Here is a 22749-nt window from a genome sequence, read left to right as displayed (position 1 = left end):
AGGTGTTTTGAGAATATTGAGATACTACTGTGGCTCAAAACTGGAAGAAAGAAAGGAACAGCTAAGTACTGAGGATGTGTTCACTTTGCTGGATGCAGGGAGCTGAGCACCATTTTGCATCGTGACATGGAATCACAGAATTGTAACACTGGAAGGAAACCCCAAGGGTCATCTAGTCCAACCCCCTACAATGGATGAATCTCAGTTAAAACATCCATGACAGATGGCCATCCAACCTCTGCTTAAAAACCTCCAAGGAAGGAGAGCGCACAACCTCCCAAGGGAAACCATTCCACTGTCAAACAAGTCAGAAAGTTCTTCCTGATGTTTAGTCGGAATCTCCTTTCTTGTAATTTGAAGCCACTGATTTGAGTCCTACCCTCCAGAGCAGGAGGAAACATGACTTTTTTCAGACACATAAAAATATTTGCTGTTTGCATGTATTTATTTGAACTACAGAGATAAATAATTTCTGCCATAGATGATCTGGCAGCATCTGGAGGCTAGGGATTAACTTCAGACACATAAATTATTCCAACTCTGTCTTGATCTTACTGATGTACCTAAGGTATAATCAATGGCTGAACCACAGCAGCTGTTTAGAAGAACAAAGCCCTATTAAAATATGAGCCTGGTGTTTTTTTTAAAGGACTGAGGAAAACAGTCTATATTCAAGTTCAGGCACAAAAGGACTCTATTAATATTCCAGAATGAATGTTCTGAAAATACTTAACCTTAGTAAAATGTAGCAACTATTTTCATTCAGAATGTAAATAATGATAGCACCTAATAATATGACAGGAGCCCATCATTTTTAGTGAATGAAATAATGGCACTTCAGTCCTGCATGCTAACAGGAAATTTGGAAGTAATTAGAGAACCAATGGATAATGATGTGGGTTCGAATGAGGCCCACAGCAAGGTGTTTTTAGATTGGTAGAACTGAGTGTACAGAGAGTAAGGGGTGGGACGGGACCATAAATTAATTCAAAGTATCAAAAATCTAAATATAAGTAGCCTAATGTATTTAAAATGTTAATGATATATTTTTCCTTAATATAGTTAATCATAAGCAATATACAGAACTTAAAATAACTTGTTAATTTCCAGGTTAACACAAGGCTAAACTATAGTTTATTAAACTATCATTACTTGATTAAACTATGGTTGATTAAATCATGGTTTAGCATTATGTGTGAACCCAGTCCAGCAGTTTAACTATGGCTTGTTTACTGCCAAAAAACACAACCTGAAGCCATGGTTTGCTGCTGGCTGACAAATCTTGGTTCATTTCAACTATGATGCTTACATGTGAATCCAGCACTGTTCCTTAACTATGGCTTGTTTGATGCTCACCAAAGTACAAAGGCATGAAACTGGGCAGCTGAGCCAAAGGCCAAACAACAGAGATGGGTTTTGGATCACCTCCAGAAGGCAACAAAGAGCAGAACAGATCTGTGAGTCAGGGGGGACATTAGTCCACAGCCTCAAGGGGACTGATGTAAAACTACTTCTCCCCACCATGGTCTCACTTTACACAGAACTGGAACTTGGATCAGGGCCTGAGAGGAAGACTGAAGAGAGGGAGCAATAGAAAGAGAGGTGCTCTCTGAGGCATGTGAATCCTGGGTCATGAAGGGCAAACTGTTCATGCTGTTAAGCTTTACTTTCTTTAACCGTATATCAAAATAATGACAACCAATAGGAGACATATTAATAGACACTAAAAAGATACTTGCCAGGAATTGGGGGGTGGGGGAGAGAGAGAGAGAGAGAGAGCTGGGAGAAAAGAAGCACTGCTATTGATGTTCCCTTTCTAAAAAAAAGTATGATGTACAACAATTGTGAATAAGTGCACTTTTTAGGGCAATTATAGGGGAGAGTAAAATATCTCCAAGATGCTTTCCATGAGGACCAGCATCTGTGTATTATTTTCTGGCGTAAAACTAAACTGAAATGCAATATTGTTCAGCGTGTCCTCTAATAAAAAAATGGTATTTCATAGTACTTTGTTCTTTTTGAAAATAATTGTATCAGTGCTTAGCCAAGATTCTTAACATCTGAGAGTCTGAATACTAGACCAAGATAACACGAGAGTTTCTATTTCATTCTCTTCCCCAAAGACTGATCCTACAAGCACTTTCTTAGAATTGAGTCTGCTGAAATCAGGAGCGTTTACTTCCAAGTAAATGCATTTAGGAACAGGCTAGACAACTCCTTTATGCCCAAACTGGCTCTCTAATTATCCATGACATTGCTAATGAACCTTTAGCATGACCGGTCTGTCTGGTAGTAATGCAACATTACTGAATACGCTGCAAACAATAACGATGCAATAAAAGTACTTCTGGCAAGCAGCCAAAGGCCACTCCATGAAACGATATTGTCAGGATTTGATTTTAGAATCTAAAAATATGTTTGTCAATTTCACAGACAGCTGGTCATATTCTTTCCGAAAAGTTGCTTGTATTCAAGGGCCTCAATTTGCACACAGAAAACCGAGAGAAAAACCACAGGAAATCTTCTTGACAGAGGGAAAACATTTTACACAAGAAGTTCCAAAAGCCAGCAACATAATTCCCTGTGTATGTATTTATTTACAGTATTTATCTGACGTAAAACATATTTTAGTACATGTCTGAATACAACACAGGGTCATATTTTTAAAGGTAGGCACCTAATTCTCATTTTTTTAAATTGAGAATACAGTGCAATTGCATCTTGAGCGGGTGTTTCAGTTCCATGCATACGCCAAAATATAGGTACTCAAACCCAAGCAAGTTTTCCCAGTGCTTGACTCCCTCCTGCAAAATAGTGACAGACTGGGGGCACCTTGGGAAGGAACAGAGGGGGTAGCATAAAAAACAGGGTTGCTACCTCATTCAGGTCCTGTACCCATGGCCTGAGCTTTTAACAACAAAATGACACAAGTAAATTACAGAGTTTAACGAAGGGAGCTAAAAAGATGGAAAACCTCCCCTGCTTAATTTCTCAGTACCAGGCTGCTATAAAGAAGTTAGGAACAAGGCCAGAAGGCACCAACTTAAGAGGAGGATGTGCTCCTGTTCCTGTGTTCATCATCTTCTATTCCAGGTTGACTTGAAACAGTCACTACAACGTGTGATGGGTTCAAAAAGCAGAAGTGAAGACACTTCCTTTCTTTCCAGAAAACACAACAAACACATCCCTCATCCTGACAATTACATGCCATGGTCGTTGTGGACTGGTATAGTCAAATATTGCATTATTGCAAAAATGACGACAGTAATAGTAGTAATTGTAGTGGTATTTCTTCTTCGTTACCCTCTAATGGACAGATTCCTATGTTCCTATTTACGAGTTCTGAGTTCAATGAATTCTTTCACAGGTTGCCTGATTAAGGACCCATCTTCTGTTAACAGCAAAACTGTAGTTTTCACAGGGCTCTTCTCTGTTTAGGATTGAATAATTATACCTATCACGTAGATTAAGTCTGCTTTGGCTGGAGTTATACAAAAGAAATAGGCCCAACCAAAGAGACCGTAGTATATTAAAAAAATAAAAATAACTCTTAGTCTCTGGGAAGAACACAGCAACAGGAATATGCACTCACTTAGCTATTGCAGGATTGGTTCCAAACGCCATTCATCCTCAAGCTAGTGCATGCATTGTAGTGAAACTTACTTCTTTGGTTCAGGTAGGTAGCCGTGTTGGTCTGACACAGTCAAAATAAATAAATAAATTGTCCAGTAGCACCTTAGAACACACTTAGTTGGTCTCTAAGGTGCTACTGGACAATTTATTTATTTTTACTTCTTTGTATTACTTATAAAGTACTTTACATGAGGCTGCCCTTGAAGAATGCTAAATTCAGATGAGACCAGTAGGATATATCATATTGTTCACCTCCACCGGCCCCAAAACAGCTTCCAAATTCAATTCATGGTGTTGACTTTAGCTGTTGATGCGCATAATGGCCTAGAACCAACTGGTATGTCAGGAATTACCTCCCAGATATGAAAGCTTTTGAGAACTCCTGCCAGCTTCTAAGGCTCTTCTTGCTATTCCTCCACCGTATGAATTTTGCTTGGCGGGAATAGGAGCAATGGCGTTTTCAACTTTGGAACAAATCGTGAAACAACCTTCCTACAGACATGCATGTGTGCCTTTGGTTGCCAGCTTTTAAGTGTGCTCTTAAGGACAGTTTATTTTCAACTAGAACTTTTTAGCTAGCATCTGCTCATTAGTGTGTTTACTATTTCTCTTATTGTTTTGGTATCTATCTGGAATCTTATTGTATCTTAATTAATTTTGTTGTTATATTTCTGCTTTTTAAATCATGCTGTATTTCGTTGCATTATAATCTGCATTCCACAGAATTCTGACTGCAATACAATATATAAGAAATAAAAGAAGCATTCAAAATGCAATTTACAACAATATGAATATTTAATACAAACTTGCTACCGACCACCTGAATGAAGCTCCTGGACCACTGGTAGTCCACGGGCAGCAGCTTGTGAACCCTTGCATTAGGTTATATGTTGCTTTGTAAATCACAGTTAGCATCTGTTACTGGCCTTACTGTTCTCTGACTTGCAGCGCCATGAGAAATATAGCTATGTGAGTGTCACTGACACATATCGGTTGACTGATGTTCATGATCCTGCATCTCTCTTACTAAATTCTTATATAATTTTCAGATTATAAAACAGATTATTTCCTTTTCCCAACGTTTCCACACTGTATTTGCGATTTCACACAACGTAAAAGCCACTTTCAGCAATATAACGGAATATAGTACGAGCTTCGCGTTTATTTCCATGTTACTGTATTTTTTGCTCTATAAGACTCACTCTTTCCCTCCTAAAAAGTAAGGGGAAACGTGTGTGCGTCTTATGGAGCGAATGCAGGCTGCGCAGCTATCTTAGAAGCCAGAACAGCAAGAGGGATCGCTGCTTTCGCTGCGCAGTGATCCCTCTTGCTGTTCTGGCTTCTGGGATTCAGAATATTTTTTTCTTGTTTTCCTCCTCCAAAAACTAGGTGCGTCTTATGGTCTGGTGCGTCTTATAGAGCGAAAAATACGGTATTTGCTTCGGGGGGGGGGAATTGTTTGCAAACAACAGACCTACCTGCAGGTGATAAGACTTGAACCTGGGACCTTTCGTATGGAAAGAATGTGTTCTACTACTGAGCCACAGCCCTTCCCAAAGAACAAACACTTCCACAATCCCAAACATCAAAATAAATTGCTCTCTTATACAAGAAAGTGCCCCCCCAAGACAATATAAAACCAGTCCTGAAAGTCCTACATTGGCTCCCAGTATGTTTCCGAGCACAATTCAAAGTGTGGTGCTGACCTTTAAAGCCCTAAACGGCCTTGGTCCAGTATACCTGAAGGAGCGTCTCCATCCCCATCGTTCAGCCCAGACACTGAGGTCCAACACCGAGGGCCTTCTGGCAGTTCCCTCAATGCAAGAAGTGAAATTACAGGGAACCAGGCAGAGGGCCTTTTTGGTAGTGGCGCCCTCCCATAAGATGTCAAGGAAATAAACAACTATCTAACTTTTAGAAGACATCTGATGGCAGCCAAGTTTAGAGAAGTTTTTAATGTTTGATGTTTTATTCTGTTGGGAGCCGCCCAGAGTGGCTGGGAAAACCCTGTCAGATGGGCAGGGTATAAATAAATTGTTGTTGTTGTTGTTGTTGTTGTTGTTGTTGTTGTTGTTGTTATACAGTACACTTTCTACAAGCAGGTGTTTATATTTGGGGGGAAATTCTTATAAATAACAGGAAGGAAGGAAGGAAGGAAGGAAGGAAGGAAGGAAGGAAGGAAACTATGCCCATTTTTATTGCGTTCATCACCCATCATATCAAAGTAAAATGATACCAATATATCCAGGTACCAGAGTTCCATGGCCTATTTCAGACATACTAAATGAGTGATTCCGTATACTCAGATTTGTTGCATTACAGCTATAAAGCACTTCTCAAAAGGAAGGCCTGCCCATCAGGGCAAATGGAACACCACTCCACTAAACTCAGTCTTTCCTCAGACACCCCTCACCCGTCAGTCTGCCTGCTTTCTTGAAACCATCTTGAGGGTGGCATTGCTTGTCAGCTGCCTCCACCTTACTCTTAAGTGTTGCCCATTTAGACCTCAGCAGGGAGGATGCAAACAAAATTAGAACTCCACCCAATGGGCAGCAGCTGCCCTTGATTATGAAAGCTAAGAAACAAAACATTTCTCCCCTCCCTCACCCAAAAGAAAAGAACATATCAGGTGACTTTTTTGCAGCGACTGAAAGTTAAAAACTACATTTATTTCTAGCTAGATACATCCATAGTTATTTCACAGCTCTCTCAGCATTCCCAAGTCCTACTGTTTGGGTATGTTCACATTAGTGGCTTAAAATGCAGCAAAACCATTTTCCTCTGCTGAGTTTCAAGCCACATTGGCACAGTGTTGTTCACATCAGAGGAAGGCATGTTCACATAACATGCACGGCGCTTCTGGTTTCCCCTCCCCTGAAAACCCCTCCCCCTTCCCAAACTATTCATGAGGCTCACCAGCACATGCACACCCATCTGCGCATGCACACTCATCTGTGCATGTGACACAGCCATCTTGAACGTTCACACCATTCTGAAGCATGAAGTGAATGCAGCTTACATTTTGTAGTCAGATTGAAACTGGTTTCATGAAAAAATAACACTTCAAGTAGTAGTTGTTGCCAAGAAACTACAGGATCGATATGGGCTGTGGCCTCAAAATCTAGCTGTGGGAACACACTGGATGCAGAGTAAATGGTAATGTGCACATACCCTGAGTTTACTCATCTGTACATGACAGACTAATACTTGGAATGTCTTACTTACTGGCGCCAAAACAGAAATAATGGAGCACAAGAAAGAGGCAGAACAGTGTCATTTAAAAGTGTGGCATGATGGTGTTGAATCAGAAACACTAAATTTAAATCCCCACTCAAGTCATGAAGCTCTCCAGGTGGGTGATTTTCAGCCATCTACTTTCTCTCAGCATAGCTGTTCTCTACATAGTTTTTGTGGTTGTGATATTTTTATCTTAGCTTTGAAACAATGGCAAAACATGCTGGCCCTCAGTTTATTGACAAATGGTGGGATACAAATAAGATAAGTAAAGAAGCATAGGCAACTCATGGCTTCAAAGAAGCACCTGGGAAAGAGGAATTCCATCCCAACCAGAAATAATCATCGAGGTGTGTTTGGAAAAAATGTGAGAGGATAGTCAGAGCTCCTCCCTGAGCTTTAAATTAGAGCCTATCAAGGGCTATGTTCCACTAATTACTACACCTCACTTGAAGGTTCTCCAAGACTCAGCAGTGGAGCCCGTTTCCAGGGCCAAAAATCAGCCAAGGCTACCTTTGTGTGTGTGCAGAGGACCTTTTCTTCCCCAATTAATCCTCCCAGGATTAGAGTTTGCAGACTAGAACTGAGGCTTCCAAAAGGACTTGAGTTTTAGAAATTACCTCAGGTCAAATCACAAAGAATAGAGGAATGTTTTGAGATGACCCTCCATGCTTGGGACTTAAAATAACCTCAGGAGGATTGGAACCTTCTTTTTGTGTCAGAGTCAGGTCTAAAGGACATAAGACTAGCCTTGCTGGATCTGACCAAAGGCCCATCTAGTCCTGCATTCTGTGGCCAATCAGATGCCTAGGCACAGTTGCATCCTCCTGCCCATACTCCCCAGCAACTAAGACTCAGCAGCATAATGCCTCCGATAAGAACACCTTGCATCAGGTCACCTAAGAAAGCTGCTTTATTCCAAGACTGACCACTGGCCAGCATTGTCTACACAGGCTGGCAGCGGCTGTCTGACACTTCAGGCAGGAAGACTTCCTATTCCTACCTGAAGATGCCAAAGATTGAACCAGAGACCTTCTGCTGGCAAAGCACTTGAGCTACGGCTCTTCTCCCTATGGTTCTGGAGCATAAGGAGTAATAAGAAGTCCCTGCCTCTGGGCATGTGCAGAGCATCTTTCCTTTCCCCGCAAGGGGTTGCTGCAACAGGACCCCACCCAAGGCAATGGATTTCCAAACAGGGTTGAACCCACGGCGCCTCCCCTTTCAAAAAGCCACCTCTTCTTTCCACGCACCCACCTCCCGCTCCAGGGCAGGGCCTCCGCCCCCCACCCCCCCCAAAAAGCCGGGCCACGATGTCGACTCACCCAGAGTTTTGACGGCGATCTGCCTGGTCAGCGGCGGCGGCAGGTTGATGCAGACCAGATCCACATCCTGGTGCAGCAGGACCTCGTCTATCCGGCTGGTGTAGAAAGGCACGCTCATCTCCTTGGCCAGCTCCTCCGCCTCCTCCGGAGTGCGGCCCCAGAGCGCCTTGACCGCGAAGCCCTCGTCCTTTAGCAGAGGGATGATGACCCGGGCGGTCAGGCTGGTGCCGAACACACCCACCCCGGGCAGCATGGCTGCTGCTGCTGCTGCGGGCGGCTGCCCCTTTCCTCCTCCTCCAATCCTCCTTGCTGCGATCTGCCCTTCCCTTCGCGATGCCTCCCCCCCCCCCCGCTTTTCCTTTCCTCCTCTTGGCTGGCCCTCCTCCTTTCACGCGGAGCCGCAATAATACGAGCAATGCGGAGTTGCAATGCAAAGGGCGCCCAGTCCCAGCTGCGAACTGCTGCTGCTATTGCTACTGCTGCTGCTGCTGCACCGGGCGAGCGGCGCCCGGTCCCGGCAGCAGCGGCGACGGCTGCCGGCTGTGCCCCTGGCCGCGGGCCCCTGGCGCGCCAGCCGCCTCACCGGCCAAGCATCTGCCTCCTCCTTAGCTCCCCGACGCTGCCCCTCCATAGCCGGATCATCACACGCAGAGCCAAGCCCCGGATTCGTAGCGCTTCCTGGTCTTGCCTGCCTGCCTTGCGCACACACATACACACAGAATTAATAAATGAATTCAACACACGCACAAACGCAACCCGGCCGCTCGCTCGCTCGCTCGCTCGCTTGCCCGCAAGGCTAGCGCTGCCTCCCCTGCACCATCGCCGCGCCGTCCACCACAGGGGCCTCAGAGCAGCCAACAAGTGGCTCGGTGGTCAGGAGGAGGAGGAAGCAGCAGCAGCAGCAGCTCGGCGGGTCTTAATCTTCCTCCTCTGCCATGTTCACCACAATGCGCTCCTGAGCATTGTGAGAATAGGAGGAGTTTGAGCTGTCACCTCCCGTGTGTTCCCTCCGCCTGCAACGCCCTCCCGAGCTCTCCGCGTGCCATTGGCCGCCCATCCGGCTGGGGAGGGCGGCTCGGGCTGCTCCTCTCTCTCCCCCGGTTCCCCCCGCCACCGCCGCACCTCTTCTTCTTCTCCTCCTCCTCCTTCTCCCAGAGCTGGCTTCCAAGCGCAGCGCGGAAGAAAATAATGACGAGCCAGCGGCGAGGCAAAACCTGAGCGGCTGCTCCCTTCCTTGCATGCTCGTGGCCGGCTTAGGGCAGCATTTGGCTCCGGGCGGCTCCCGCCGCGCCTCAGGAAGGACAGCGAAAGGTCAGGAGGCCATCGCTGCAGCCACAGGGGAGCTGCCGGCCTTTGCTGCAAACACCCGAGGCCGCTGTTGCAAGCCTCTCCCTCGAGGATCAAGGCAAGGCTGGCGTGGACTTAAGCGCGCGGAGCCCTCCCACCCGCAAAAACACACTGTCATTCCGCGGAGGAACATTTGGCGCCTTTTTTCTTTTTTCTTTTTTTTTTTTGCCGTGGTTTGGACATAAGGTGAAGAGACTCCTTTTTAAAAAACAACAACAGGCCTTCTGTAATTTAACAGCAACAACTTTACGCTTGTTTTAAAATAAGTTTCAGTGCTATTTCTTGAGTGAGGTTGTCGTTTTTCTCTCTGCTTCTGCATTATTTATTCTTGTTTTTAAGATTTTTAGTTGTATTTTTGTTGTTGTAAGATGCCCACAGAAGGGTTGTTGGAGGGCAATTAAACAATGAAAGGAGGATAATTTCTAGTCTCAGGCAAGACTGGAGAATCCTGTCATTAAATTAACCCAGTTTCACCATATTGGAAGTAACCAGAAATTGGTCACAAATGGGCATCGTTGTAATGTTGGGAGTGTTTGTTGCAAAAAAGGGACTCGCAAAACCTGCTCCATATTTCATGCAATTCTCAGGCTCTGGAATCAGACCTTTCTGACTTAAAAAGACCAGTGACACACATTTTCTCACCTTCCTATTATTAAATGCAGGTAGGAAAATGTAATATTGGAAGGAGCCTTTAGAAAACGTCAGGAATAAGTTACTTTTCTAAATTCACTATATTCTGTTAATCCAGATGCAATGTTACCAATTTGAAGTGGCTGTGATCTTTGTATTTCTCTTCTCCTCCTGCCCCCCACCCCACTTAACAATAATGGGTGCTTCCTCATATGAGCTTATTTTGCTAACAGGAAGGTCGGCGGTTCGAATCCACACGACGGGGTGAGCTCCTGTTGCTCAGTCCCTGCTCCTGCCAACCTAGCAGTTCGAAAGCACATCAAAGTGCAAGTAGATAAATAGGTACTGCTCCTGCGGGAAGGTAAACAGTGTTTCCGTGCGCTGCTCTGGTTAGCCAGAAGTGGCTTAGTCATGCTGGCCACATGACCCGGAAGCTGTACGCCAGCTCCCTTGGCAAATAAAGCAAGATGAGTTGTCTGTGACTGGCCCTAACGGTCAGGGGTCCCTTTACCTTTACCTAATTGAGATATATTGCAAAGGGGTTATTGACAACAGGCTTCTTTGACTTAGCAGATTTCCCTCAAAAATGGTAAATCCAGATTAAATGAGGGAAGAGAAGTAAAATGCAGGCTGGCATTTTTATGACAACAATGTCACATGGTTGCTGCAAATACAACAACCATCTTGCATGCATGAGGAGCACCAGGCTCAACAGTAAACCCCTGTGGAAGCACCCCATAAATTTAGGTGCAATTCCTAGTTTTTAAAAATTGAAACACTACATCAGAAATATTTTTAGATTCTAACATGAAAGGCATGCTGGAATGTGACTGGTAGGTTCCAGTAAATGTGGGCAGTTCAGCTCTTTGCCACTTTAGCAAGCTACCTCACAAAGCATATTTACCTGTTCATTGCCTTCCTTACAGCAGCTCACGTATCTGCCTATCCCCTCAGAACCTGTGAGAAGCTGTTTCCCAGCCTCCCACTTCATCTAAACCAGGCACAGGCAAACTGCCCTCCAGATGTTTTCAGACTACAACTCCCATCATCCCTGACCACTGGTCCTGTTAGCTAGGGATGATGGGAGTTGTAGTCTCAAAACATCTGGAGGGCCGAGTTTGCCTATGCCTGATCTAAACCCTGTTCATGGTACTCCTCTTAGGCCTCTATCCCGGCTTCCACAAGGCCTCTGCTTCTCGGCCAACTATGGGGCAATGCCCACTGAAGGCCCTTTTACCTACAAGGCATCACTAGTGGTATTTTTCACAAATCCAATCACCACTTGGGGTTCATGTTGTATAAAACATGGAATAAAACATGTAATCTCATTTGATTATAACCTGATTCTGTGCCACACGCGTTAGGAAACACAATGTAGGAGAGGTTTAAGTCACGTGTCTTTACCATGCAACACACATCACTACAATTATTGCCTAGCAAGGAAGGAGTGCTTGAAAGATCACCTTGTATCAGGTAAGTGCATGCACACCTGTGAAGAAGTGTTTAAAGACGAGGCGCTGTTAGGATTTCAGAGTGCACAGATTATCTCATTTGCCCATAAAATGCACAGAGGCATGTCTTTGGACAGGTCAACACTGTTCGAAAACATGCATTATGTCATCTTATTTTGAGAGGGCTATCTCCTTTCGTGTATAAGGTATTGATCAGTGCTGTTTTTCTAGAAAAACAGGTGCTGGAACTCACCATAAACTCTACCCTTGTTCTCTTCAAATGGCAATGGCACCCACCTGAGAGGTGCCAGAACTAAGTTCCGGTGAGTTCCAGCTGAAAAAAAGCCCTGGTCTTGATATCACAAAATTTAGTGAGCAGCACAGAACCAAGATAGTGTGGGAGCAGAAGTAGGAGCTGGACTTTTGTATGACAGACAGGCAGTGGTGTGGGGGGACTGAATTCAGCAGCCGCTGCACTCAAACTTGGTAAGAGTTAAGGAACCTTCTCTTAAGGTAATGGCACCTGACACCAGTACTGCTTCATTATATTAACAAGTGCATATTGCCTAAAGTTTGGTGGGAGTGCGAGGAAGTAGGAACTCTTACTTCACTTGTGGACTTTCCCGGGCATCCACAGATTCTGGATGGCAGCATTTAACTTCACGGGTAACCGGGCAAATGGTTGTTATGGGTCCAAAACCAGCACTGTTGTCACTTTCAGAAACGCAAAAAGGAGAACTAGTGCGTGAAGATCTGGTTGTGTTTTGTGTTGGTAGCTGCTCTAGCAGAAATGGCATGATGCTGGAAGACAGCAGGCTTTTCAGTAAAGGTTTGGCTTTCCAAGCACACTTTACACAAGATGCTTACGCAGCACCAGAGAGCCAGCAGAGAACCTAAAGTGAAGGACAGATTTGCAGATACTTGGATGCTTTTCATAATGTATGTTGGCAAAGGTGCCCCCGCATTGATCCCACCTTCTGTACATGGTACACTAAGGAGAGAAGCTTGTTAGTGCTTCGGTGTCTTGCAACAGAAGTGTGCACTCGAGGAGGAAAACGGGAAACGTGACCAAGAATGCCAGTGCTCCAGAGTTTGTTAAGTTTTTATAGTTTATTGTTGTAACAGAAAATCCTTATAATAATGGGAGCCATCGTACAGCATTTTTAAATTCTATGCACTTCATATGCATTTTCTTCTTGTAAGCATACAATAATCCCGTAAGGTAAATCAGAATTGTCCTGCCCCATTTTGCAGGTGGGAGAACTGAAGTTTAAAGAGAGCAACTTGCCTAAGGCTATTTGGCGAGTTCATGCCAAGGATGAAATTTGAATCAGAGGCTCTCAGTCTCTTAGATTCTTAGACACCATGTTACATCAGCTACCTCCACTCAAAAACCTAATCCCAAGCATCTTTATAGTTGTTTCAGTGAGACTTACTCCCAAGTAAGTATGCAGCATAGGACAGCAGCCCTAGACATCCCTCCCAACTTCTTAAGGAATTTTCCACAATCTCTAGCCTAGATTATTTTTTGACAGGTGCGACTCTCAGAATTGCTATTAAAGATGTGAAAGACTAGGCAGGGAGGAACTGGAAAATTTGGGAATATATTTTTTTCCCCCTGGGTCTTCACAATGGACTAAGCTTACTTAAATTTATTGAGTTCAATGGGTCTACTTTGAGTATGACTTGATTGCCTATCACTCTATTTTAACTGGCTGTTCTAAACTATGCCCAGATAGTACATGGCCAGTTGCCCTTTAAATAATATAAAATAAAATAATTTATCATGAGAAGGTAAAAGCAAAACCAAATATATTCAGTCAATTGTGCTCACATTTTAACATCATACCAACACAAGGACATAAAAAATGAAGTAATGTGACCTCTCTGATTTTTCATTCTGTTCTGTCAGTATAATGTCACCGGGGTTTTTTATTTTTCTTATTACAGTATAGCAAATCATTTTACTACATATTAAGTAGAGGTCAACTGACAAAATAATATAATTTCATTTTTTGGTAGACTAGGCTAGTATCAAAAATGAAAGGTGAAAACTTTCTTGTCAATTTGCTTCTCTATTTGCCACTGTCCATCCCAGCTCAATAAAATATCCTTGCAACTTTATTTCGTTTCCTTTTGCTTTTATGCATGGCACTGCAAACTTTAGCATACTTTACTGTATTAGTAAATTGGAGGTGTGCCATAGAAAAGCTTGTGACTCCCCAAAAAAGTTCAATATATGGAAATAAATCTCACAGCAATTCAAACAGGCAAATCCTATGAATAGCATGAGCTAGTTTTTCTTGTCCTCATTTTTGGACAAGGTAAAAACAAGCAATAGACGATTACACATGTCAAAGGAATCTCTTTAACCCATTCCATGTTTTCCAGCCTAAGCTAAACTTAGGAGCATTTTTATAGTCAACTGCACTGACGTGGTTCCACTGAATCCTTAAAACTAAGAACCAAGGTTTAACTTGATGAAACACAATTTTCTCAGTTACCAGTTGAGCACTCTCTCTCTCCACATTAACTCAATTGCATGAAGAGTAATGCCTGAACCGAGCTTTTGTGAAATTATCACAAAAACACTTGAGAGAGAAAGAGAGAGAGGTACAGTGCTATAACGCCATAATCCTTCACCCCACCCCCCAACATTATTTATAAAAACACATACAACCCTCCTAGTCATCACCATCAATGGTGTTACTAAAATGGCAGTGACAGGAAAGTTATTCTAAACGGAATATTTAAAAAAAATAGTATTATTAATTATTGTGTTTTAACACCATTGCAGCATAATTCAAAAACTACATTGTGATTTTTCTAGTACTATAGAGGGGTTTTTTCCATTTTAAAAAAGCTGGCAAAGCGTGTTAACAATAATTAAAATATTTATAGAAAGGAAAATAAATGGGAGTCATAAAATGGTACTCTGTTCAAGGATTCTAGTGAATGTGTGTGAGGTTCAAATGACCCAACCCACAGCAACGACATCACACCCATTGGTGTGGACAGAATATAGTGGGATGTAAACTCTTTCCAATAGTGTAGAAAGTCAAGCTGTGTACACACTCCTGTCTAATCTCAGTGGTGGACCTTCGGGTCTCAAATTTCAGTGGCGCCCTCTGCAATGCCAAAATTTGACACCCACACACCACTTCTATTCTACCTCATAGTTATGGAGCCCCCTGTGGCACCCCCAAGGCTCTGTTCCCAGTGAGACCGAACCAACTGCACTCCCCTAAACCCGCCTCTGCTACTCTACATCTAGTGCACTCCCATGGCTGGTTCGGAAGCAGTGTACACAATTCCTATCTACCCTGGTGTTTATTAGGAAAAACTGTGTTTTGATGTGTTTTCCCCACAAACTAGGTTCAATCCAGATTGAGAAAACGAATGACCTATCTGCGTTTTAAGCCTGTATTGTGTACACAGCCTCTGTTGCAATTCTGATTGTAGTTTGCAGTGGAAAAGTTTACAATGGTAGTGGCTAGGAGTTACCTGTCCAGAAGCAACCAAAATTCACTTTTAAGTTTAACCCATAAAATACTTTATTTGTTTGCATGCATCAATCAGCACATCAAGAGCTCAAAGGGAAATGTAGAGTATGGCATCAATTTGATGAGAGTACAGTTTTAAAAAAATGCATTCTAGAAAGAGAGAAATATGTTGGGGCATTTTTAACATTCTTATCGCACTACTTTCTGTATCTCTTATTTGTTAAAGCTCACCTAAAATCTTTTTCAACAACATATAGTATTATATAATTAAATTCTGCATCTGCTACTCTGCAGCTTTTTAAAGATTGCAGTTTGTGTGAAATCCACAGATCTAGTTGGAAGACTCGGATGAAATTAGAGCTTGCTATACAAATGGAATTATTTGGAATTCAATAATGTGCTAAATTTCCTGTCTAAACATGCTGACATCCCTCAGTTCAAAGTGAATTTTGTTGCAAACCAGTTTGTAATTGCATGGTTTCTCATAATCTTGCTTGAGTTTATGCAATCCCTAGAACTGTGGCTTTTACATGACACTAATTGTGATTCAGAGATAGAGAAACTGGTGATTCAGATCTGTCTGGTTCTCCCACATACAGACTTTACTGAGTCACCGTTAGTTATAATGTTTGCTGCATCTACAAAGGATGTAGAGGCTGAGACCTTGATTCCGTGAAGCTTTCAGTTTCAGACTAATAGGAATCTGTTCCTTTTTGTAATCTCCCTGTTCATTTCAATATCACTTTGACTACATTTCTGTAGGGCCACCCTACAATGCTATTGCTCTGTATTGTAAATAGAACAGCTATTAACATGCACTGTATTATACTAAATGTTCCAGCATTCAAGAGTGTCCTATTGCAAAGGATTATACATTCTGCATGTACCTGCAGAGTGCTCAATAACTGTGTTTATTGTGGGAAAATTATTAGGTTTGGCAGATCTAAACGCACATACTTATCGAGTGATGAATAATAGGTATTAATTTCGTAATTAGCGGCTTCAATTTTCTCGTTATAAACTCAAATGAATAGTGGCTAACATTGAGCCTTGTGCCAGGACTCAATGGCGCAGTTCTGACATCACAATGGCAGGATTCAGTGTAGTAGGGTTGCCATGCGTTTGGAATTTCCTGAACCCTGCTGGAATACGGAAGTCAATAACAGTGTCGGGTGGAAATCGCTGAGATGTCTGGGAAAATCCGGATGTATGGCAGCCCATGTTGGAAGCCTAGATTCTGGCGAATTTACTTAAAAATAGCTCAAGAATTTCAATGTAGCTCAACAACTCTGGGCAAAACAAAACTAAAAGCTGAACTGTTGTATCTGGATTTTCACTTTTTGAAATATGGTAACCCTAGTCTAGCCTCTCCTGTATTTAGCTTGTCAAGAGAGGTGCTGGATGGAACTGGCTTGGGAAGAGACTGGCAGACAGGCCTTTATCTCATTTAAATGCTGTCCATTAACTTCAGTGGGACTACTCTGAGTACCACCCTAAGTAAAATAAGCATAAGATGCGAGTTACTTGTGTACAATAAAATAGTATAGAATAGTTACCTGTACAGAATAAAAACACACACTGATTTGAAATCAGAGGCCACCAAGTAACCATTATGGAACACTTCCGAGAATGCCCTTGTGACCATGCGATCTATCTCTGGTATTAGGAAATCTGTGGCCCTGCAGACGTTGTTGGATTCCCAGCTTCCATCAGCTCCGGCCAGCAAAGCCTACCATCTGGGATTATGGGAATTGAGGTCCAACATGTGGAGGGTCACATGTTCCCAATCACTGATCTATATAAAAGTTTGTGTATCAGCAGGTTTTGGATGGTATCCAATGCACTCATTCAATTAGCGCAATAATTTACTCCTGCACAACAGAACTCTCCCCTCTCCTCCCGCATCCTCCCTGAAGCTGGATGGTTGAGGGAACCCCCATAACAGACTAAGTGGGTGCACAGGGAAGGAGAAGTTCTACTGCACAAGTGCAAATCCACACCACACAGTCAAAACATTCTCATACCACTTCAGCAGCCATGGCTTCCCCCCAAAATTGTAGTTTGTTGAGGGTGTTGAGAGTTGTTAGGAGAATCTCTCACAGAACTACAATTCCCATCACTCATTGAACTACAATTCCCAGCACTGGCAAAAGCCTATCTCAGCCATTCATAAGTAATTGGCATTCGGCATCAAATTTATAGTGTTTATCAGATAAACCCCTTTTCAAGTTTTCAAGAACTTCAAATAGCTTATTGACACACTTCCAAACCCATCAACAGCCTCCCTGGATGAGTGAAAACTTTCAAAACATACGGTATCAAAAATTCTAGTACCTTATGAGCGCAACAATGGTGAAGCATTAAAACAAACCGGAGAACAAAAGAAGGTTGATCTTGAGAGCCTGGGTCATTAAATTATGATGTGCTGTATATCGATCCCTTCTCCTTACGGCTTTTGACACCAGACCTACAGACCTCTGCAACCGGGCAAGGTGCCACTGAGTGTCTCTGTCTGAGTCAGTGGCGCTGCAGACAAGAATCCTTTTTTTGTTTTTTTTAACTTGCAGCTCTGAATGCAGATATGTCCACAAGTATTTCATTTCTTCGAGAAACATACATTTCTCTGTCAATATTCACTGTACCACTGGAAGTATGCAATGGCTGCTAAGGTAAATAGTTTTATTCTTTAAGAAGAAAGAAAGAAAAGACAAGATGGCAGTAGCTCTACTCCGGTGTTTGTGTGAATGGCAAGGTGAGCAGAAAGAGGCTGCAGAAGGACACATTTTTCCCTACTCCCAAAATGGCCCGCTTCTTATGCAGGCCCAGCCCTCCCATCTGAGTGAGACTGTTGCCCTGAGTGGCAGAGGTTGGGGAAGGAAGAAATGGCAGCATAGCCTGCCCTGTTGCCCTCTATGGAGCCTTCAGTGGTGGCAATGGCGGACACCGTCCAATCAGCAATGTTGGAATCGCCCTTTGGGGGGAAAGGGCTGTAGTGCAGTGATAGAGAACCTGCTTTGCATGCAGGAAGTCCCTGCTATCAATCCCTAGCATCTCCAGGTAGGACGAAAAAATATTCTCTGTCAGACACCCTGGAGAGCTACTAATAGTCAGTGCAGACAATAGTGAGCTAGGCTCAGTATTGGTTTGACTAACATACCCTCCAAGTGTACCAATTGTCCTGGAATTACGAAAGCCATCCCAGCTTATTTTATCCTGGAATGTCCCTATTTCTCCCATTGGCAGGGTGAGAAATGTCCCTATTTTCATCCAAGGAATGCCAGAAGGTATGGACTAAGTATAAGGCAGCTTCCTGTATTCCTGCCAGCTCCTTCAGTTTCTGTACTGTACGTGGCATGGGGTGTCCTTCGCCTCAGGCAGCAAAATGTCATGGGCCCGCTCGCTTCCCAGCATTTTTGCTGTGGGGAACTTTTTCCTCACGATTTAGAACAGGGGAAGATTGGGGATCTAAATCACATGGGAAGTCTACACGAGTAGAGAAAGTTCCCCAACGCAGAAGTTAAACTCAAACATGCAAGCAGCTGGTCTGATTATGGAGGCAGCACTAAAGTTATGGCCCCACACTGCTTTGTACTCATGTTGACTCTTCCAAGCGAGTAACGCTTACACGTTACACAGATCTGTTGATGGCTGTTAGTGATGAGGGCATCCTTTGTCTGTATGCAAAGACAGGGGGGCTCTGACTACCGGATGCTGGTAATTCACAGCTGGGGAGGAAAATAAATATGAAGCCTGCCTTGTGAATCTTCTTTAGGCATCGATAAAGCCTGTTTTGTGAATCTGTGGCATCTTCCAGCAGACAAGGATCTGAGCTCATCGGGCGACTGCTCTAGCACAGAGTGACAGTTCTGATGTTCTTAGATTGGACTAGATCAGGGTTTGCCAACCTATTTGGACAGTGTTATGTATTGGGTTTAACACATTTTATGTTACAAGGTGCGTTCTAACCAATCATAGAAGCGTTGGTAGACAAACATTCTAACAGCAAGTAAGCACATGCTCTTTCAACTGTCAACTGTCAATAGTCAGTTCATGCTCGGGATTATTATTGTGTTGTCCAGTCAGTTTGGTTATTGTGTTCTCACCGGACCAGCCCTTGCATGTGAAGGACATTGCCGCCGCAACCGCGAAGGATAGGCTGTTGTCCCGAGTCTCAGACTGGGTGGGGAAAGGGTGGCCTGGGAAGCCGGGTCCAGAATTTTAATGCTACACAGCCCGCAAAGACAAGCTGTCTACTCACCAAGGATGCATGTTATGGGATAGTTCTAGTGTCATAGTCCCCCCCACCCCCCCATTAAGGAAAAAACTCTTAGAAGGGCTGCATGTGTCTCACCCGGGGATCGTCCGGATGAAGGCATTGTCCCGTAGTTATGTGTGGTGGCCAGGCATAGATGCGGAGATAGAGGGCTGGGTGAAACGTTGCGAGGCCTGCCAGGTCTCCCGGCCGGATCCACCCAAGGCACCAGTACAGTCCTGGGAGTCCACACAGTCCCCATGGTCTTGGGTGCACGTGGATTTCACAGGGCCTTTTCAGGGCCAACACTTCCTAATAGTGGTCGATTCTCAGTCCAAGTGGCTCAAGGTGGTGCTGACCTCAACTGTGTCTGCTAGAGTAACTATAAACGCACTCAGAAGCTATTTGTGACACACAGCTTGCCAGACACACTGGTGAGTGATAATGGGACCACTTTTACTTTGGCGGAATTAAAAGAATTTGTAACCAAGAATGGAATCCGCCACATTCGTTCTGCTCCTTTTCACCCAGCCACTAACGACCAAGCTGAATGCATGGTCCGTTCTACCAAAGATGTGCTTGGGCACATAGTGCATGGAGACTAGACTCTCCGGTTAGTGGAGTTCTTATTAGCCCAACACATCACCTCAAGTGCAGTGACCTGCTGGAGCCCGGCAGAGTTGCTTATGGGGAGGAGGCTCACTACCCTCCTTGATTGTATGCACCCTGACTGGGCTCTTGAGCAACAGCCATCTACTGGGGGGGGGGGCTCCAAGAGGGCTCTCCCCAGGGGATACTGTCTACGTCCGAAACTATGGGCCTGGACAGGGGTGGGTCCCTAGTATTATTGCCCGCTGTACAGCTCCGGTTTCCTATGAGGTAAGGTTGGAGGGGGGACTGGTTTGGAAGAGACACCTTGACCAGATCAGCCAGGGCACCTCCGAACACAGAACTTCAAGCGGAACCAGAGGACAGAGAAATGGGTACTTCGGGAGATTCTGTGCCCAGGCCAGGGTGGGAACCAGACAGGTTGCCGGTGACTGAGTTACCCCAGCAGGGCGACTTCAGGCCCGACTCCTCAGTGGCTCCATTGGCAGTGACCCCTTCGGAGTTGGCCTCGCTGACCGCCCCACTCAGACCACGGGTACTGGAGGAACCTCCTGGGTCACCCACTCGGGCACAGGAACCACGACGGTCCCAGCGGAAGCAGAAAAGGCTGGCACACCTTGATGACTATGTTTGTTCCTTTTGTTAGGAAGTTGGGGGGAGGAGTGTTATGTATTGGATTTAACACATTTTATGTTACAAGGTGCGTTCTAACCAATCGTAGGAGCGTTGGTAGATGAACATTCTGATGGCAAGTAAGCACATGCTCTTTCAACTGGCAACTGGCAACAGTCAGTTCATGCTCAGGATTATTATTGTGTTGTCCAGGCAGTTTGGTTCTTGTGTTCCTATGAGTGAGCTGTTGTCACTGAAAAATGTTGATTAAACTTAGTTGAGAAACTTATACAGTGGTGCCTCGCAAGATGAAAAGAATCCGTTCCGCGAGTCTCTTCATCTAGCGGTTTTATCGTCTTGCGAAGCAAGCCCATTGACGGCTTAGCGGCTTAGCGCTATTAGCGGTTTAGCGGCTTTTAGCGGCTTAGCGGATAAGCGGCTTAGCAGCTTAGAAAAGGGGGGGGGAGGGGGAAAAACCTGCAGGAACTCGCAAGACATTTTTGTCTTGCGAAGCAAGCCCATAGGAAATTCGTTTTGCGAAGCACCTCCAAAACAGAAAACTCTTTCGTCTAGTGAGTTTTCCGTCTTGTGAGGCATTCGTCTTGCGGGGCACCACTGTACTGCCTTGGGCTTCTGACTTTTTCCGAACATTTAATAGACAGTGGGCATATTTGGGATTTTGAGAAAGTGCAATGGGGCCAGTAATGAAATGGCTGGTATGCAGGTGGGGCAGAACACAAAATGGCTGCCATGGAGCTATGTAGGAGAGGTCAACCCATTGCAACAGCAACTGAGTGGGAAAAGCAGCTACTCAAAAGCATTGTGGATTTTTGAAGGAAGACTTACTAAAACCTTTTGTAGGTACTGTTGGGCACATTGGTGCCCAAGTGTACTGCACTGACAAACCTGGGCTAGAATGACGGAATGACCTTTAGCTTTCTAGAGGGGGGAATTTTGGCAGGTAATGATGGTCTGTCAGGAGACACACAAGTTACACCAGCTGAAATTCCCTCTTCTACACCACCACTGAATTGTGCCTTGGCATCAGGACATCTTCTGTGTAAAGATTCAGCATGTTGGCTGTGAAATTTATTCAATTTATTTTGCTATTCATTTTAAAATGTTTTTATCTCGCCTCAAAGCAGTTTACTATCTAGTCAGCATATTAAAACAACACTAAAATCCAAAAAAACCCAATAGTGACAGAAAGCAGCAGCGGCGGATCAAACACTCCAACTAATATAAATATCTTAAACAAGATTGATGTTATACTAACATTTTAGCTCTGCTTATAACACTTTGAAAAAAATTAATCCCATGAAATGGAGCACTGAAGCCAAGAATAATTTGTAATGCAGCTAGTTTTGCAGTGTCACAATGCTACATTTTCATTCAAGACAGCAATTTATACTTTGAGAGTATAAGTTTAAACAAGAGAATTAAGGCTAGGTTGACCTTTGTGAGCTGCCTTTGTCCAAACCTCCCTTCATTGTGGCTGCATTAAGCCTGGGATAGGAAAGAAATGGAGAGATTAACATAATTAGCTCTCATTTAATAAGGTTGTTTAATTGGCCAATCCTTTTTCTTTCCTAGCTTCAGTCTCATTCTCCATTGATATACAGACGAATTCTTTCTCTTTCTCTTTTAATTGCCCTTTAGAAACAGGAAGGATCTGGTACTGTTGTAATTATTTTGATCGCCTTGTAATGTCAGCCTTGCAATAAATTGAAGACTGTCTGGGATTCTGAGCTAACACCCTTCCACCTTGCAGTAACAAATTCAGATTCTTCTCTAGGCAAAAATAATGGCAACAGATCATACTTGTGACGAAAAACTAGTTATACACTGGCAAGAACTTCGCATGGCTAAATGTTACCTAGGGGTTAGGGATTGAAAAATATTCAGAATATGAAGCTGCAGGCCTCACATTTTTTTTAGGTACTCAGATGACATTAATGCCAACAAAACTCCAAACAATATTGTACACCATCTCTGCATAGTTCAGTGTGCATTACATCCATTCTTTCAGTGATGCTTGCAACTAGTAGCTTTGTATTACAGATATTTTGGCGCCTGAAACAACAAAGCCTCTCCCTGGAGTACAAATCTAATGAGTTGTATCCAATGCTCTCTGTGCATAATTGTGCTGGCGCAAT

The 22749-nt window shown here is 43.8% G+C and overlaps 1 protein-coding gene across 2 annotated transcripts in view; it reads right to left on the bottom strand.

The window, feature by feature from the left end:
• The window catches only part of GFOD1 (Gfo/Idh/MocA-like oxidoreductase domain containing 1), a 51648-nt gene extending 42384 nt beyond the window's left edge, over positions 1 to 9264 (bottom strand). For both annotated transcript variants that reach the window (XR_014159130.1, XM_081873139.1), the window contains exon 1: positions 8190 to 9264. Coding sequence is in view for 1 of the 2 variants with exons in the window: in XM_081873139.1 (XP_081729265.1) it covers positions 8190 to 8442 (253 nt within the window). In the remaining variant the exon portion in view is untranslated. The remainder of the gene's footprint in view (positions 1 to 8189) is intronic.
• Positions 9265 to 22749: the final 13485 nt, after the last annotated feature.

This window comes from Podarcis erhardii (genome assembly GCF_964252035.2).
Source record: "Podarcis erhardii genome assembly, chromosome: 8".
NCBI lineage: Eukaryota > Metazoa > Chordata > Lepidosauria > Squamata > Lacertidae > Podarcis > Podarcis erhardii.
This window is presented reverse-complemented; position numbering and strand designations above follow the sequence as displayed.